Here is an 18,084-nt window from a genome sequence, read left to right as displayed (position 1 = left end):
CACCTTGTTGAACACCCAACTCCTTTCACTAAACCAGTAAGCCATAAAGCTTCTTTTGCAGCTTCAGCCGCTGCCATGTATTCAGCTTCAGTTGTAGATAGTGCCACGACAGATTGAACAGTTGACTTCCAGCAAATAGGCCCTCCACCAAGAGTAAACACATACCCTGTCGTAGATCTTCTATTATCCAAGTCACCTGCATAATCTGAATCCACATATCCTACAACCAAAGGATTATCCCCCTGACTCCCAAAAACAATTCCATGTCCCACAGTACCCTTTAAGTACCGAAAGATCCACTTGACTGCATCCCAATGTTGCTTACCAGGTTTAGACATGTACTTACAAACTTGACTAACAGCATGAGCTAAATCAGGACGAGTACATATCATCGCATACATCAAGCAGCCAACAGCATTAGAATACGGAACCTTTGTCATATTTTCAGCTTCCTTATCTGTCTTAGGGCACTGTTCTGATGAGAGCTTAAAGTGATTCGCCAATGGAGTGCTAACTGGTTTCGCGCTGCTCATCGCAAACCTTTCTAGCATTTTCTCAACATAACCCCGTTGAGATAGCCGCGGTTTCCTTGAGTCTCTGTCCCTGCAAATTTCCATTCCAAGAATTTTCTTTGCAGCACCTAAATCTTTCATATCAATTCCTGACTCAATAAAGTTTTCAAACCGATAACATCATCCATGTTCTTCGCAGCAATCACATATCATCAACATACATAATAGAAAAAAAAGAACCATCATCAAGGCTCTTAACATAGACACAACAATCATACTCACATCGGTTGTAGCCAATCTTGATCATATAGGAGTCAAACCGTTTATACCACTGTCTCGGAGACTGTTTTAACCCGTACAAAGATTTCTTCAATCTGCAAACTAAATGCTCGTTTTCCAGGTTGAGTGAAACCTTCAGGTTGCCGCATGTAGATCTGCTCCTCTAAATCACCATGCAAAAAAGCAGTTTTAACATCCATCTGCTCTAAATGCAAATCCCAACTAGCCACCAATGCAAGTACTGCTCGGATTGAAGTGTGCCTGACCACAGGAAAAAGATTTCATCATAACTCCTTTCTGCTGTGAAAAACCCTTCGCTACCAAACGAGCCTTGAACTTCTCCCCCTCTTTTTCTGTTACTGTTGGTTTCTTCTTATACACCCATTTGCAACCAATCGGCTTCTTACCCTCAAGAAGGGGAACTAACTCTCATGTGCGATTGTGATTCAAAGACTCCATCTCCTCAACCATGGCTGTCATCCACTTGTCGTTTTCCTGACTAGTAACGGCATCATGAAAAGTAACTGGATCATCACTGCTAACAGTAAGTGCAAAAGATACCAAGTCTTCAAAACCCAATCTGTTCGGAGGCTTTATATTCGTCCGTCTCACCCTGTCTCTGGCGAGACTATAATCCTGCAAATCATCCGTAGTGGAACCACCAGAAGTCGGTTGAGAAGTTTCTGGTTTCTCAACTGGAAACTGCTCGAAATCTACCACTGTCGTGTCTTGCTTCTGCTGCAACATAGACTGTTCATCAAAAACGACATCTCTACTAATCACAACTTTCTTCGCAACTGGATCCCAGACTTGAATCCTTTGACACCTTTCTTGTAACCCAGAAAAATGCACTCCTTCGATTTGCATCAAGTTTGGATCTCTCATCAGCAGGTACATGCACATAAGCAGGACAACCAAAAATCCGTAAGTTATCAAAACTAACATCATGACCAGTCCATACCTCTTCTGCAACTTTCCCAGCCAGTGATGCCCTTGGCGATCTGTTGATAAGGTAACACGCCATGTTAACAGCCTCAGCCCAGAAGTGTTTGGGAAGCCCCGCATTCAACCGCAAACATCTGGCTCTTTCATTCAACGACCTGTTCATTCGTTCCGCAACACCATTCTGTTGTGGTGTCTTGCGCACTGTAAAATGCCTCTGAATCCCATGCTCCTTACAGAATTGTAGGAACTGTGAATCTGTGTACTCCGTACCATTGTCAGACCGCAAACACTTGATTTTTCGTCTTGTTTGGTTTTCTACCTCAGCTTTCCACAGCTTGAACTTCTCAAAACTTCAGATTTCTGTTTCAAAAAATACACCCAAACTTTCCGTGAAAAATCATCAATAAAAGTAACATAGTACCTAGATCCACCCAAAGACGATGTCGTGGAAGGCCCCCATACATCAGAATGCACATAATCAAGAATCCCTTGAGTTATGTGCTTCGCAGTCTTGAAACGGACTTTAGTCTGTTTACCAAGAACACAATACTTGCAAAAATCGAGCTTACAGCTTTTGACACCATGCAACAAGTTTCTCTTGTGTAATTCTGCCATACCACGTTCACTAAGATGAGCAAGGCGCATATGCCACAATTTTGTCGTATCATCACAGGACTCAACAGAGTGAACTCCACCTGCAACGGTACTCCCTAACAATCTGTAGATATTCCCTGCAGTCATCTTGCCTTTCATCACAGTCAATGCTCCTTTAACAATCCGAATGGTTTCCCTATCCTCGTCAGCCTTAGGGATAAAACCATTCTTGTGCAAAGTGCCCAAGGAAATCAAATTCTTCTTCAAGTCTGGGATATGTCGAACACCACTCAACGTCCGAACGGAGCCATCGTGCATCTTAATTCTGACATCACCAATACCAACAATATTGCAACATCGATCATCACCCAAATAAACCGAACCAGAATTAACCGGCCTGTATGTCGAAAACCATTCCCTATTTGGCGTGATGTGATAAGAACATCCAGAATCAAGAATCCAAGCATCCGTCAATTGTGTCGTTGAAATAGAAAGCATATCACCCTCACTGCAATCAGAAGTATCATCCTCGACCACGTTCACAGACTTGGATGAGCCATCACGCTTCTCATCAGTCTGCTTTTTCAACTTCGGACAGTCTCGCTTCATATGTCCCACCTCCTTGCACTTGTAACAGTGAATCGTCTTCTTATCCCTGGATTTGGATCTGGAATTCCGCTTCCCGGACCCTGCCTTCTCTGGCTTCCGTCCACGATCTCGATTACCCTTGACATATAGCTATCGGCTTGAGAGCTTTCCCCTGCATTCTGCTTCCGCTGGTTGTGAGCCAACAAGGCTGCAGTAATCTCCTCAACGTTGATAGTCTCTTTCCCATATGTAAGTAGTCACCATGTTCGTAAGAGGAAGGCACGAACACAACAGAATCATCGCTCTGTCTTCATCCTCAATTTTCACATCAAGCCGAGCCAAATCAGAAACGATTTGATTGAAGACATTCACGTGTTGCGCCAAATCGTGATCGTCCTGCATCTTCAGCCCATACAGCCGCTGCTTCAGATACAGTTTTGTCGTTAAGGATTGGACATAAACTGACTTTCCAACTTCCTCCAATTTCGTCTGGAGACGATAGATGCATGACGTGATACATGACCTCGTCCGCCAAGCATAATCGTATGGTTCCTGCCGCTCGCTGCTGCAATTCTTCCCAATCTTCCTCATCCATCGACGCCGGCTTTGTAGTCGCAAAGCCTTCAATCCCTTGCTGCGCCAATAGATCCTTCACCCTCGTTTGCCATAATCCGAAGTTACCCTGACCATCGAATTTCGCGACTTCGAATTTTGCTCCTGACATCTGATACCAATTGTTGACGAAAACGGGTAAAGAAAACGAAAGAACACGAGAATTTTACGAGGTTCGGCAATGTGCTTACGTCCTCGGTGCCTAGGCGGCGTTAGAATTTTATTCAATGATTATTTTAGGTCTAGGTTACATCTCTATTTATAATAGAAAACCCTGGTACATAATTACAAAATCAACCCTGCCCCGCACCCCCAACCCACATAATTTGTAACCCCACAACGAGACTTTCTTTGTAAGGACAGTTGATGTTCGCTGCGTTCGCTTCGCTCACTCCGCTCCATCTCCTGTCCTCTTTACTGATATATTTATGAGCCATACCTAACACTGTAGATAGAGGGAATGATAATAAAAAGCTGAAGATGGGTTTTAGCGAAATGTACCAATATAGCAGAGCTAGAGATCAAGTTCCTCTTAGTGATAGTTTAGCATCAAATAGACACGATCCAGGTCCTGTCTCTTCAGTCGAAGAGAAGAGATTTGACTTTTCCTGTCAAGAAAAGATAATCCCCGAAGATATGGGAAACAGTGAAAGTTACTTCTTGCCCATGGATTCACGTCGTGCAGGGGAACACCGAGTTCATGACGTCTCTCCTAATCTTGAACTAGCTTTGGGGGCCGAGACGTCCTGCCTTTACCAGAACAAACAGTAGCATGGTTTTTAGAATTGGACCGGTTAGCGAACCGGTCATTCTATCAATTTACTAATTTAATCGGTCGAATCAGTCTGATCGGTCGGAAAAACCGGACGACGTCATAATTATTTAAAAAAGTAAATAAAAATATCAAAAATATTTAATAAAAAATAATTTTTTATATCAAAATTATATCAAAGCAAGTCATAACATATATAAATTAAACCACAAATCAAATGAACAAATGATTCAAATTAACTACAACATAATTTTAAGGTAAAACATATTAAATAATAAATATAATTATATATCTATAATTAAAAAATAAATTTGGGGATAAAAAAATCATAACAAAATGATATTGTTTGGTTTAATTTTTAAAAAAAAAAACAATCTCACATGGCTAAGAAACATAGAAGAGCATCCCAAAAGTCTAAAGAGTAAAATATAAGAACAAACAATCTCACATTGCTAAGAAACATAGAAGAGCATCACAACTAACTTCTATAAATAATAGAGGTAATTTGGCATTCAAAATCATGGAGCCTTTGGTGATCATTGAGTGAACTATTCTTTCACTTCAATTAAGCTTGAATTTTAGGCTTCAATTGAGCTTCTAAATTTTTTTAGTTCAAGCTTTTTTGAGTTCAAATTTCAATATTATATTTCGAGTTTGAGTTGAACTTGATAATTTTTAACTTGTGAGTTTGAGTGGAGTTGAGCTTACTTTTAAAGTTTTCAAGTTCGAGTCGAGCTCAACAATACTCGAGTTCGATTTGGCTCGTTTAACAAACGATGTTTGGTTTAATTTTTTTAAAAAAACAAACAAAATTTCCGATTTTTTCCGGTTTTCAGCCGGTCTGGTTCGAACGGTTCAGCAGTTCTGGCCGGTTCACTAGTAGCGGTTCAACCGATTTAGATTAAACCGGACTAGATAACAGTTCTCGGTTGAGCCGGTTGAACCGGCCGATCCGGTCCGATTTTTAAAACAATGATAATAAGGTAACCAAACGCAAGAGGAGGAGGATGTATCTGCCCCCCTCTCCCTCTGCCTCTCCCTTTCCCTTTCTTTCCCTAAATGTTTTCTGTTCCTCTTTGCAAACCAATGCTTTGATCAGTTGGTTTTCTTTTTTCCTAGATGTTTTCTGTTCCTCTTTGCTCACTGAATTTCCTCATTAGTGTTGAAGACTGCCTACCCTTTCGCCCCCTTTGCACCATGGCATTATAACGGCTTAACTCAATTTGCTTTTAAGGTATATTACGGGTTTAGTACCTAAATCACCAGTTTTGGTTCATAGTACATAAACTTTTAATTTTTTTTCAAAATCATACCTAAAATTTAATTTTTGTTTTGTTTTAAAACTGCACCATTAAAACTTTAGTTTTTTATCATTTTAATGCCCCGCTCAAAATTTAATGTTAAGTTTTAAAAATATTAAAAGTTAGGTACTAAAACAGATCAAATTAGATAGTTTATATATTAAAACGGATCAAAATTGATAATTTAGATACTAAATGTATTAAGTTTTTAACAACAAGGTATTAAAATAAAATAAAAATTAAATTTTAGGTAAGATTTTTTTTAAAAAATTAAAAGTTTAAGTATTAAAACGAATTAAAATTGATAGTTTAGATATTAAGTACATAGTTTACCCTTACTTTTATAAGAAAAATAGGGTCAGTGTGTATTGTGTAGTATTTTGATGTTCTAAATAGAATTGAATTTTGTAAACGATTTAATCAGTTCTTTAATTTGAGACATTTTACAAAGTGATAAAATAATGGTAAATAAATCAAATTATCTAGTAAGAGTTGTAAATGAGACGAGCCAATTTGTAATCTATTCAAGATCAACTCAGTCAAAGTTTGAGAAATATTCGACTCGACTTGAATTCTTAACGAGCCGAAACGAACTACTTGATGCTCGACTTGAAAAGTTTGCGAGCAACTTGAAAATGTAATATATTAAGATTTTATTTTTTTAAAAAAAATAAATATTAATAATATTAACATTTATGTGTTGATTTTTTCTAAAATACAGTATAAGATTTTAATGTATTTAAGGTTTATGTTATTGTTTGATTTTGAGGCTTCAATCGAGTAAAGTTGATTTTTTTTCATTTCGTGATTTTTTGAGCTTTAATTCATGGTTTCGAGTTCGAATCGAGCTTGAAAATTTTAGGCTCACGAGTTTTCAATCCGAATCAAATTCTATTTTAAAGTTTTTGAGTCGAATCGACTCAGCAATACTCGAACCTAACTCAACTCTTTTATAGCCCTATATTTGGTACATTGTTTTGTTACACAATTATAATTATATCAACAAATAGTTTTTTACCAAATAAGATATTTGACTACACTTTATTACCGATAAATTAATTAAAAAACAAATGTCATGAGTCTTTGTGCGAGCATCAAAACAACAGAAAACATATCAAAAGCCATAAAGATTATGCTACAAGAGCAGAGAAAACATGTGTCATAAAAGTAGAAAAAATGCGTGTCGTAAGGATAAAGAATCTTATTTAAAATTAAAATGAAAAAAATTAAGAAAAAAATAAAAACATAAAAAAATAGATATAAATAATTTAAAAAATCTAGGTAAGATTTAGGGGTTGTTTGTTTACTTTAGAATGATTAAGCGTTGAATGATTTAAATACTGAATGATTCAGAGACTCTGAATGATTTGGCTCTGAATGTGACATGCTGTTTGATAACTGACTCTGAATGATTCAGAATGTATTTCTGTGCTGAATCATTCAGTACTGTTTTATTGAATCATTCAGAGGTGCGAAACAAACGCGATTAAGAGGCAAACAAACGCGATTAAGAGACAAACAACCAACCCCTTAATCTAAGTGTCAAAAAAAGGAAAAAAAAAGAAAAAAATAATTTAAAAATGCTGACGTGGCTAAGATATTTCCACGTAATCTATTCTGGAAAAATCCTCACAAAATCTTTCTGTAGAGGAAGGGCTTATTCGTAAATAAGAAACCAAAGAGACTTTATAATCCATTCACTGCCAAAAAAAAAAAAAAAAAATCTTGCTAATTTCCCTTTGCTTTCTCTCAACTACAGCTCTCATGGCGTATTGTTTGGCTCCCGTTTCCATCTCAGTTTTCAATTTTAACAACCTCTTTTTTATTTTAATTTCTGGGTGTAGTTATCATGTAACTTAATCATTTGATATATTGATTGTTTCCGTCTATTTTTTAATCATTTTATTTGAATATTCTGATTTCTGCCTGGAGAAATAGTTTAGTTATCGATATTGGTTCTTTATCCGTATTTGGAGAATCAAATCTGCTCCGCGTGTTTGAATGTGTTGGACACTGATGCTTTAGAAAAATTTATGAGTTCAGGTAACAATAACATAGCCTTTTGCAAGTAACTAATTAAGTTGAGTTCGTCGGATGAAGTTCGACGTTGCTAATTTCTATGCCAAAGGTTCAACAAAAAATTGTAAATACTTAAGGAAAGGAAAGATTAGAAATAGATATGGTTTAAGTTTGATATTTGATTCAATGTGTTTATTTTATTTTGTTTATGGCATTATGTTATTAAGGTTTGAAAGAACATGAAGGATAAAAAAAGACTTTATGTAGATGTGCTTCAAATTTGTTTCGTGATTCAGCATGTTTATTTTTAGTTTTTCTAGTGATTAAAGCTTGAAAGAACATGCTCGTATTGTATTTCTTGTCGGTAAGGATAGCAATGTACTTCTTGTGTCACATTCTTTGTTATTTTGATTGGAAATGCAAATTTTAAGAATAGAAATTTGTTTCTTTTTTCTTGTACTTTTCGATTGGAGTTCCGATGGTTTTCCTTTAAATCAAATTCTTATAGTTTTTGGTTCAAAATTGACAAAAAGAAGAAGATTCTAGGACTCAAGTGCCATAAACTATGGGAAAAAACAACCATATGCCTAACATCCAAAAATGAATTCATTGGTTTCTTTGTCGTACTGACTGATCTTGGGGTATGTGATGGGTTGCTATTAACATATGAAAATAATAGTTTTTTTGATGAGTTCTTGCTTCATGCTCACTATTATTCCTTTCTTGGTTTACATAGGCGGTTCTCATCTCAAGGCAGGTGAAGTTTGGTTCACCAAGTCCAGCACCTTTGGGAAAAGACCAAGTCTGGCAGTTCGAAGGAAACAAATTCCATTGAAACACCAGTTTTCAGTTTCTGCACAGTATCGGTATGTCTTTCTGGATTTCAGTCCACTTGAAATATGCTTAGATGCAAATTCATGTTTCTCAAGCCAAACCTATGATTCTGAATTATTGGTACTCAAGCCACATATCTTTAATGGTTTTGTGTTAGAACTAGATTGAGCACATGCTGTGTTTTAGGATGACACACATGCCAAATCCCTTTTCATACTAAGCCTCCTTGATACGGATTTGCTAAACCATAAATCTGCGAAATAGAATCCCCTGGAAGTTTCACAATTTTGAGACAAATATAGGGAAAACAAATCTGAAATTTGATTGTCAAAAACATTAAAATATAAGTCACAATATCAATATCCAAGAGTCTCAGGTTCAGTAAATCCTGTCAGTAGAGTTTCTTTGGTTTCATTGTTGATTTTCATTGTGAAGAGTGATGTGAATAGAAACATTTCCAGCAAAAAATATCTTATCAGACCCTTGTTACTACTAATAGTTAGTGATGTTTAAAGCTGTTGATAAGATGATTTCTCTGTAATAAATTCTCTTTGATGCTGAACAACCTTACCCTACTCTCCCCATGCTCAACACTAAAAGGATTTAAAGCATAGAGCCATCTGAATTCGTCTTTGTTTTTCACTTTCCATGTGTTTTTCTTTCTTTCTCCTGAGTTCTTAAGCTGATTCTTTGCTCATAGCAAGAAGGAAAAAAAGGAAAAGCTGATTATTTATTGCTTTGGATGTTGTGTTATGTTTAGATTTATTTCGAGTAGGATTTTGCGAATTGCATATGTTGTTCCTGTCCCATCCATTAGTAATGCTTCTAATTTCTTCTCATCATTTGTTGTTAACCCCGATACATGCAGTGGTGACAGCAGGGGTGGAGGAAGTGATTTCGTTGCTGGTTTTCTTCTAGGAGGTGCCATATTTGGAACTTTGGGATATATTTTCGCACCACAGGTGATTAATAGCTGCTTTCAGTTTCTAAATTTCCAGAAAATATATCTAATTAATGACCTGAAGTCGACTGAAAGTTCCCTTGTAGTAGTGCATTTGTGTTCTTGTTGAAAGAGTTAACTATCATGTTCTATTAATATTTAAAGGTAATCTTAGAAAAATCAACTTAGTTCATCTGCTTTTAACTAAATCATATTATAGTATTGTTTCATGCTTTCTTGTCTTATCATAGAGCTTTAATTGCATTACTACTACTATGTTACCCGGACTTGGATGCGATGTTGTATACAGGTAACGTCAGAATTAATATATTCAGTTTTTAGAAAGTCCTCACATGTATTTTGAGAACTTTTGCAAGTTTGTATACTATATCTATGTTCGGATACAAGCCAAATATGGATGCTTCAAAATAAAAATGAAGAGTCGAAGCCATATATCTGCTGTTCTTTCTGTTCGGTGAACCGTCGCCTTTTTTGCTTTCTTTATTTGAAATCATCGTCATCAGGTTAAATCCTCCTCTCGTTTATTGTTTTGATTCAGATTAGAAGATCCCTGCTAAACGAAGATGAATACGGATTCCGTAAGGCAAAGCGACCGATATACTATGAAGAAGGTTTAGAGGTAATTAGGCTCTACTTCTATTCGCTATTATGTTCTTCAGTGTTTCCCTACACTCTTTATATTAAATTCGAAACCTTTCTTACTTTATCAAAAGCAGAAAACCAGGGAGACCCTGAATGAAAAAATCAGCCAACTCAACGTGGCCATCGACAATGTGTCCTCGCGATTGCGAGGCAGGAATAACACACCTACTGTTCCAGCTGAGGCCGACCCCGAAGTAGAAGCTACCATGTGAGGGACTCATGTTTGTTACTGCCGAGTCATTATGGTCGAGTTTCAGTGATTGAAGCAGGTAGGTTCTACCATTAGTTGTTTGAAAAATACATATGGAACTATGCAGATCTGATACTATATTTTAATTTTGTTTCTTATTGAAACAATTAGTGTAATTAGAGCTTGTGGCAAAGCTTTGTGTCATTATTTGTTATGACGTAGTCCCTAGCTTGGGACAATAGATAGAGACAGGGATGAATCAAGGGGTGTCGTGATATTGCACCTACTTATCTTTTTATTTCTTTTTTTTATCAATGATTTAATTTCGTACCTTTCAGGATATTGCACCTCTAATATAAAACCCTGCTTTCATCCTTAAATCGGGATTGTAAGTGTTGGATTCGATTTCAAATTGAAAGGTGTTTATAAATAATATTTACATTTTAAATACAAGTATCAAATAGGTAATATTTGATGAATATAGGTACAAAATTTGTTCAAAGAAAGGCAAAAGGGTATTTTTTTCCATTGTAGTAGATCTAATTTATCATTTTTTTCCCTATTGTATTTTCGCATCAATTTAGCTCTCGAAGTTGTTGAATTGTATCATTCTATAGCCTAACCTTAAAACTCTAAATTATAAGACTTAAACCATAATCCTATAACTTCTAAACCTTAAACTTATCTTTGAGTTTATAATTTAGGGTTTTAAGTTAGGAGTGGGGTATAGAGTGGGGTAATTAAACAATTTTAATGACTAAATTAAGGTGAAAATACGATAAATGCAAAAATAATAAATTAGGTATAGTACATAGAGAAAGATGACCCTTAAGTCAAAATAAAAGTTTCAAATTTGCATAAATGAAAATTTTTAAGTATCAAATTAATAAAAAACAAATATTATTTTTGAAAACAACGACTAATTCATGTATATATATATATATATTAAATCAAGACTATTAGTTTTACATTTTTTAAGACTATTAGTTTTACATCTTTTTAAGACTATTGGATGATGTAAAACTCTTTTAGTTTTAAACCTTTTTAAGACAATTGGATGAGAGAAATTAAAGGCTGATAATAACAATAGAAAATGAGAATATATTCACCGAAAAATAAGAAATTAATTTTAACCTTTGATTTCCCTCAATTCAATGGTTCTAAAAAGTGTAAAACTAAACGAGTTTTACACCGTGTAAGTGGATTCTAACTCTTAAACTAATTCAAAATGATCTAATTGAATTTGTTTTTATCACTTCTACCTATATTATATTAATATAATTGTACAACATGTGATCAATCCAAATAAACGAGCATACTATGTATACTTTTTTTATTTAATTAGTGTTGCTCTTAATTTAATGAAATTAGGGTGAAGTAAACAAATGTTCCCTTGATTATAGAGTATTATTTTATTAAGTTTTTTAACTATTAAAAATATAAAATAGTTTCTCAATTATAGAGTATTGTTTTGTTGAATCCTTAGACTATTAAAAGTTATAAAATGATTACCTGATTATTCATATGTTCCAAACTCTTCTTTCGTTAAAACTGATGACAATCTAAGCTGATATTAACATGTTGACTGAGATATGATAGTCGTTTGAGATTTTTGGATAAGATTTTATCATATCACTGTTGACATGTTAACGTCCAACTTAGATTATCACCAAATTTTTAATAGAAAATGACGAGTTTGAAATATACGAATAGTCATTTTATAACTTTAAATAGGAGGGACTCAACAAAACAATGTCCTACAATTAAGGGATCATTTCATAACTTTTAATAGTCATGAGACTCAACAAAATAATGTCCCATAGTTAGGGGATCATTTGTGTACTTTACCCTAAAATTTAAACAAAAATTGAACTACCTAAATCATATACACATGTAAAAATATATCAATAATTTAAGAAAAATAACGTTTTACCTTTTTTTCATTTAACTTCTGTTATTTACTATTAAAAAACTTCTTTTATTTTACGTTATTTAATCTTGTTTACAAAGTATTTGTGTGTATGTTTTTAGTAAATATAATATTGAAATAATAAAAGAATAATTTTCATTTTCACTTAGTGAGTGTGCTTGGACACCTATTATAAAATTGACTTGAGATGTAATTACACAATTAAGATATGTTTGAACAATTATCGTAAACTGTAAATCTTGTTAAATTGATATAACTAGATATTTATCTTTTTTATTTTTTCCATCGATAGTAGTAATAGTAGTTCACATCTTTAATTATTAGGGTAAATTACGAATTAAATACATAGTTTATGTACTAAACATATGATTTACCCAAAATAATAGATTGTATATTAAAAAAATAGCGATTATCTCTCTCATCTTGATAGTTGATAGCTCAAAAAAAAAAAATCATCTGTTATATTTGAACGTTATATATAAAATGTAAATCATTCGTAGGTAGTTTTTCTCTAAGTTCACTGTCTCTTTTGCTTGTTAAAGAAGAAAAAAAAGCTACTTCTCCATCGATCTCTTCCTCTCATTCTCACCATGTCTGCTAAATCCAAGTACGTTCACCTCACTCTCTTTCTGGGTTCTCTTTTCTCTTTATGAACTTCATGCTTTGTTCCTCAATTCCTTTTATTTTGGACTTAGATCTGACTTGGGTTTTCTTTACTTTCTTTGGACTGCTTATTTTTTAGTTCATGTGATGCTTTTCTCTGTAGTAAATTCTGGAATTTTGTTTGATTTGCTCCTTGATGCTTTTAGGCTCATGCTAAGGACCTTTTTCCCCACTCAAATTCATAGTTTTTTTTTTAGTAATTTTGTTGTTTGATTCTATTTTTCAAATGGGTTTTACTAGAATTTTGAGTATTCGAAATTTTGGGTGTTTCTTTTATTCCTGTGATTCTTGTAATTTGATATTTAAAGACCCCTTTTTCACTCAAATTCATAAATTTTTAGTCGATCTTGTTCTTTGATTCTCTTTTTCAAATGGGTTTTACTCAGATTTCGAGTATTTAATTTGATATAATAATTTTATCCTGCCAAATTATGTAGAAAAAAAGTTGCCATTTTTGAGATGAAATCCATCTTTAATTTGATTTGCTCATGAATTTTGTTATATTCTTTGCTATTTTGTGTTTAAACTATGAGCCTTTGAACATTATCTCTACAGATCAAGTTCATCTGATACTCCAACCAAGGTTTCACCAGCTACACCTAGAGTGGCAAGTAAAGTAAGCCGGGGACTGGCTAAACCGGAACCTGGTTCACCCTCCCCATTGCAAAGTGCTCGTAATTCAGCTGATCGATCGCAGATACTATCTCTTAACTCGACGCCTACAGTTGTTCGTAGATCACCAAAGGTTGCCACGCCACCTGAAGTAAGTTTTTAAGTCAATGTTGTCATATAGTTCGGTATTTGATCTTACATTTTTCCGGTTAGATGTAAGTTCTTTTGGATTTGTTGATATGGGATTTGGTTATGAGGATTCTGAAGCTGTGTTGATTTTTGTTGATTTTTCCGGATAACGAGTTGTATTTCAAGTAATATTGTGAAAAGAAAATGTGCTATCTGTTATGAATCATTGTGTGTATGTTTTGACGTTTGGTGAGGAGAAAACCGGTCTTAGGAAAGAGAAACAAATAAACTACTGTTTTAATTACGAAGCTAATGGATTTCCATTTGCGTTATCGGTTGGTTTTGGTTTTCAGAAACCGCAAACACGTGTGGGTAAGGGATTAGAGTTGCAAGCACAGTTGAACTCGGTTCAGGAGGATTTAAAGAAAGCAAACGAGAAATATCATTGATCGAGAAAGAGAAGGCACAAGCAATTGATGAACTGAAAGAAGAAGAAAGCAGCTGAAGAAGCAAATGACAAGCTTAGAGAGGCTTTGGCCGCACAAAAGCTAGCTGAAGAGAACTCTGAGATTGAAAAGTTCCGAACTTTAGAGTTGGAACAGGTGGAGATGGATGCTGCTCAGAAGAAAGATGAAGAATGGAAGATAGAAATCGAATCCGTTAGGAACCAGCATGCTCTGGATGTGGCTGCTCTCGTCTCAACCACTCAGGAGCTTCAACGGGTGAAGCAAGAACTAGCCATGGCTTGTGATACGAAAAACCAAGCATTAAATCATGCTGATGATGCAACCAAGATTGCTGAAATTCATGCCGAGAAGGCGGAAATTCTCTCGGCCGAATTGGTTCGGTTGAAGTCTTTGCTTGAGTTGAAGCGTGAACGAGAGATTAGTGAAAACATGAAATGGTGTTGAAGCTCAGGGAAGAGATAGAATCATTGAAACAAGAAGTAGAGAAAGCAAAGGCCTATGAGGAGAAGTTGGTGGAAAACGAGGCATTTGTTGAACAACTTAATGTTGATCTAGAGGCTGCGAAAATGGCTGAATCGTATACACGCAATGTAGTAGATGAATGGGGAAACAAGGTTGAAAAATTAGAAATGCAGATTGGGGAAGCAAAGAAGTTAGAAAGATCTACATCGGAATCTCTAAATGCAGTCATGAAGCAATTAGAAAGCACCAATGATTCATTGCAAGACGCAGAATCTGAAATTGCTTCTCTTAAAGAGAAAGTGAGATCATTCGAAATGACGATCAGTACACAAAGAAGGGATCTTGAGAAATCAGAACACCAGATTAATACGGCTAAGGAAGAAAGTGCAGAAGCGAGGAAGTTGGTTGAGTCTCTAAAGTCCGAATTAGAAACGGTGAAAGAAGAAAAGACCCGAGCTTTAGATAATGAGAAGCTTGCAGTTTCCCGTGTTCAAACTCTTTTAGAAGAGAAAAGCAAACTCTTTAATGAGTTGGAAAATTCTAAGGATGAGGAAGAGAAGAGCAAGAAAGCAATGGAAAGCTTAGCTTCAGCCTTGCATGAAGTTTCTGCAGAAGCTAGGGAGGCTAAGGAGAAGCTCTTATCCTGTGAAACCAACAATGAAAAGTACGAGACCCAGTTAGAGGAGCTAAGGTTATTCCTGAAAGAAACAGATGAGAAGTACAAAACCATGCTCGATGATGCAAAAAACGAGATTGATCTTCTTACAAATACCATTGAACAATCCAAGAACGAACATCAGAATTCCATAACCGAGTGGGAACAAAAAGAACTGCATTTAGTAGATTGTGTAAAGAAGTCGGATGAAGAAAACTCTTCTCTACAAAAAGAAATTAATAGGTTGGTAAATTTGCTAAAACAATCTGAGGAAGAGGCTACTGCGTCCAAGGAGGAAGAAGCTCGGTTGAAGGATAGCCTAAAGGAAGTTGAATCTAAGGTGATTTATCTGCAAGAAGCTCTAGAGGAACTCAAGACTGAGAGCATGAAATTAAAGGAGAGTTTGTTGGATAAAGAAACCGAGTTGCGGAGTGTCATTCAAGAGGCTTCCGAGTCCAAGGAGGAAGAAGCTCGGTTGAAGGATTGCCTAAAGGAAGTTGAATCTAAGGTGATTTATCTGCAAGAAGCTCTAGAGGAAGTCAAGACTGAGAGCATGAAATTAAAGGAGAGTTTGTTGGATAAAGAAACCGAGTTGCGGAGTGTCATTCAAGAGGCTTCCAAGTCAAGGAGGAAGAAACTCGGTTGAAGGATAGCCTAAAGGAAGTTGAATCTAAGGTGATTTATCTGCAAGAAGCTCTAGGGGAAGTCAAGACTGGGAGCATGAAATTAAGGAAAGTTTGTTGGATAAAGAAACTGAGTTGCAGAGTGTCATTCGGGAGGCTTCTGAGTCCAAGGAGGAAGAAACTCGGTTGAAGGATAGCCTAAAGGAAATTGATATAAAGTGATTATCTGCAAGAAGCTCTAGAGAAGTCAAGGCCGAGAGCATGAAACTAGACGAGAGGTTGTTGGCTAAAGAAATGAGTTGCAGAGTGTCATTCAAGAGGCTTCTGAGTCCAAGGAGGAAGAAACTCGGTTGAAGGATAGCCTAAAGGAAGTTGAATCTAAGGTAATTTATCTGCAAGAATCTCTAGAGGAAGTCAAACTGAGAGCACGAAATTAAAGGAGAGTATGTTCGATAAAGAAACTGAGTTGCAGAGTGTCATTCAAGAAAACGATGAACTCCGGGCTAGGGAAGTTGCTTCTCTTAAGAAAGTTGAGGAGCTGTCTAAGCTGTTAGAGGAAGCTATAATAAAAAAGCAGAGCGAGGAAAACGGTGAGCTAACCGACAGTGACAAGGACTACGATTTGCTGCCTAAGGTGGTGAATTCTCAGAAGAGAACGGGCATGGAAGTAAAGACAAGCCCAAGTCATCAGGAGAACATCCTGAGGAATCCAAAATCGAAAGCTCTCCGCATGTGAATGATGGCTCGAAAGATGAGGCTCTTCAAGCAGACAGTTCCAAAGTGTTGAACATGAACGGAAAAGTGGTGCACGAGACAAAAGAAAAGGAGAATGATTCAGTAGAGTCAGTGATACTGAATTTAAGATGTGGGAAAGCTGCAGAATCGAAAAGAAGGAATTTTCACAGAAGGGGAACCGAGCAAGAGGAATCCTTTGATGAGGAAGTTGATTCAAAGGCGGATGCTAGTGAGGGCTTTGATCAGGTAAATGGTTCAACAGAAATCGTTGATGATGGAGGAAACTCGCCATCAAAGCAGCAACAACATAAAAAGAAGAAGCCTTTACTCCTTAAATTCGGGAACCTACTGAGAAGAAGGGAAGTAGCAACCAGAAGTAAACAATGAAATCAGCCATGGCTTGACTTATCCCTACCAGCAGGCTTGATGTGTTTGTTTCATTGTTTTCCTTAACATTATCTATATAGGGTTAGTCTCTTTACTTCATTTCCACTTCTATAATATTTATAATTGGATTCTCCATATTTTTTACTATCCAATGTGTGATAGAGATAATTCTTATTTTCTTACTTGTTCTTCTTATCTGGAATTCATGAAAACATGGTGACTTGACTGTATTTCAATGTGTTTTCTTTATGTATACGAGGAAAGTAAATGTTTTGCCATGCACCGTTTGCTGTTTTTTTGTCTGCATATGTTTTGTGTTTGTGTATATATATACATAAGGATGGGGTCGGGTTTTTTTTGGTCCACCCGACCCGAGATCAAGGAATCTTCACCCGAGACCCGATTCAATCCAACCAAAACAAGATTTACCCGACCCGAACCCGACCCGATATATAACTTAAAAACCCGACCCGACCGAAATAATAATAAAATATTATTTTTTTCAATATAAATAGAGACTTAATTGAAAAAAATAATATAGAGGGGTATTATTGTAATTATTCTTAAATATATAAGATAAAATTATAATTTTAAAATAACCCGATTTTTTAAATACCCGATCGGGTTGGGTTCAGGTCCCATGCCCACCGCTATATATACACACACTGAAATTGTTTTTAAATACTTATGCGATTTATGGGATTTGCATTGTATTATTGTTTTATGTATTTAGTATTCTATGATTAAAATAATTATAAAATATCTAGTTAAAGAATGTTGTTTCCTCAGAGATTTTAGGTTCGTGCAATTACGTCTGTAAATTATGTACACTAGGCTAATATGTTATAGTGGTTAAAAAAGTGTTGCCTCCTTAAAGATAAAGATCTTGGGTTCTAATTGTTGCCATATGCATGATGTGTTTGCGTTATCAATAGGTTGGGAAAGATTTTATCCAAATTATTTTGAAAAAAACTATCATTAATAATAGTGATGAAAATATAACTAAAATTAATATTTATAAAATAAAAAAGAAAAATACACAAGATCAATAAATGGTGGAGTTCTATTACCAAAACGTTATCGTTTTGTAGCTCACCAGATTGAGAGAATTTAAATTGGATTCAATATCGTCGGACTTTTTTCTACGGATCAAATTTCTCTTGATTAGTTCT

At 35.5% G+C, this 18,084-nt stretch overlaps 1 protein-coding gene and 1 pseudogene across 1 annotated transcript; both read left to right on the top strand.

Annotated features, from left to right (window-relative positions):
• Nucleotides 1-7,340: 7,340 nt before the first annotated feature.
• On the top strand, nucleotides 7,341-10,444 carry LOC120163857. Its single transcript, XM_039173675.1, has 6 exons — nucleotides 7,341-7,401; nucleotides 8,359-8,488; nucleotides 9,325-9,418; nucleotides 9,956-10,036; nucleotides 10,134-10,361; nucleotides 10,424-10,444. Exons 1-5 carry the CDS (start codon nucleotides 7,368-7,370, stop codon nucleotides 10,269-10,271), a joined length of 477 nt encoding a protein of 158 aa, XP_039029606.1. The 5' UTR covers nucleotides 7,341-7,367; the 3' UTR covers nucleotides 10,272-10,361; nucleotides 10,424-10,444.
• A 2,245-nt stretch (nucleotides 10,445-12,689) lies between these two features.
• LOC120163858 lies at nucleotides 12,690-16,930 on the top strand (annotated as a pseudogene).
• Nucleotides 16,931-18,084: the final 1,154 nt, after the last annotated feature.

This window comes from Hibiscus syriacus, unplaced genomic scaffold (assembly GCF_006381635.1).
Source record: "Hibiscus syriacus cultivar Baekdansim isolate YM2019G1 unplaced genomic scaffold, ASM638163v2 tig00111498_pilon, whole genome shotgun sequence".
Taxonomy (NCBI): Eukaryota; Viridiplantae; Streptophyta; class Magnoliopsida; order Malvales; family Malvaceae; genus Hibiscus; species Hibiscus syriacus.
The sequence above is the reverse complement of the archived record's forward strand: the minus strand, read 5'-3'. Positions and strand labels throughout refer to the sequence as shown.

Excerpts from the sequence above, each read along its gene's own strand:
- LOC120163857 (XM_039173675.1), top strand. The coding sequence starts at position 7,368 with ATGGCGTATTGTTTGGCTCCCGTTTCCATCTCAG. Across the intron at positions 8,489-9,324 it reads TCAGTTTCTGCACAGTATCG|TGGTGACAGCAGGGGTGGAG; the intron begins GTATGTCTTTCT and ends CGATACATGCAG. Across the intron at positions 10,037-10,133 it reads ACTATGAAGAAGGTTTAGAG|AAAACCAGGGAGACCCTGAA; the intron begins GTAATTAGGCTC and ends TATCAAAAGCAG.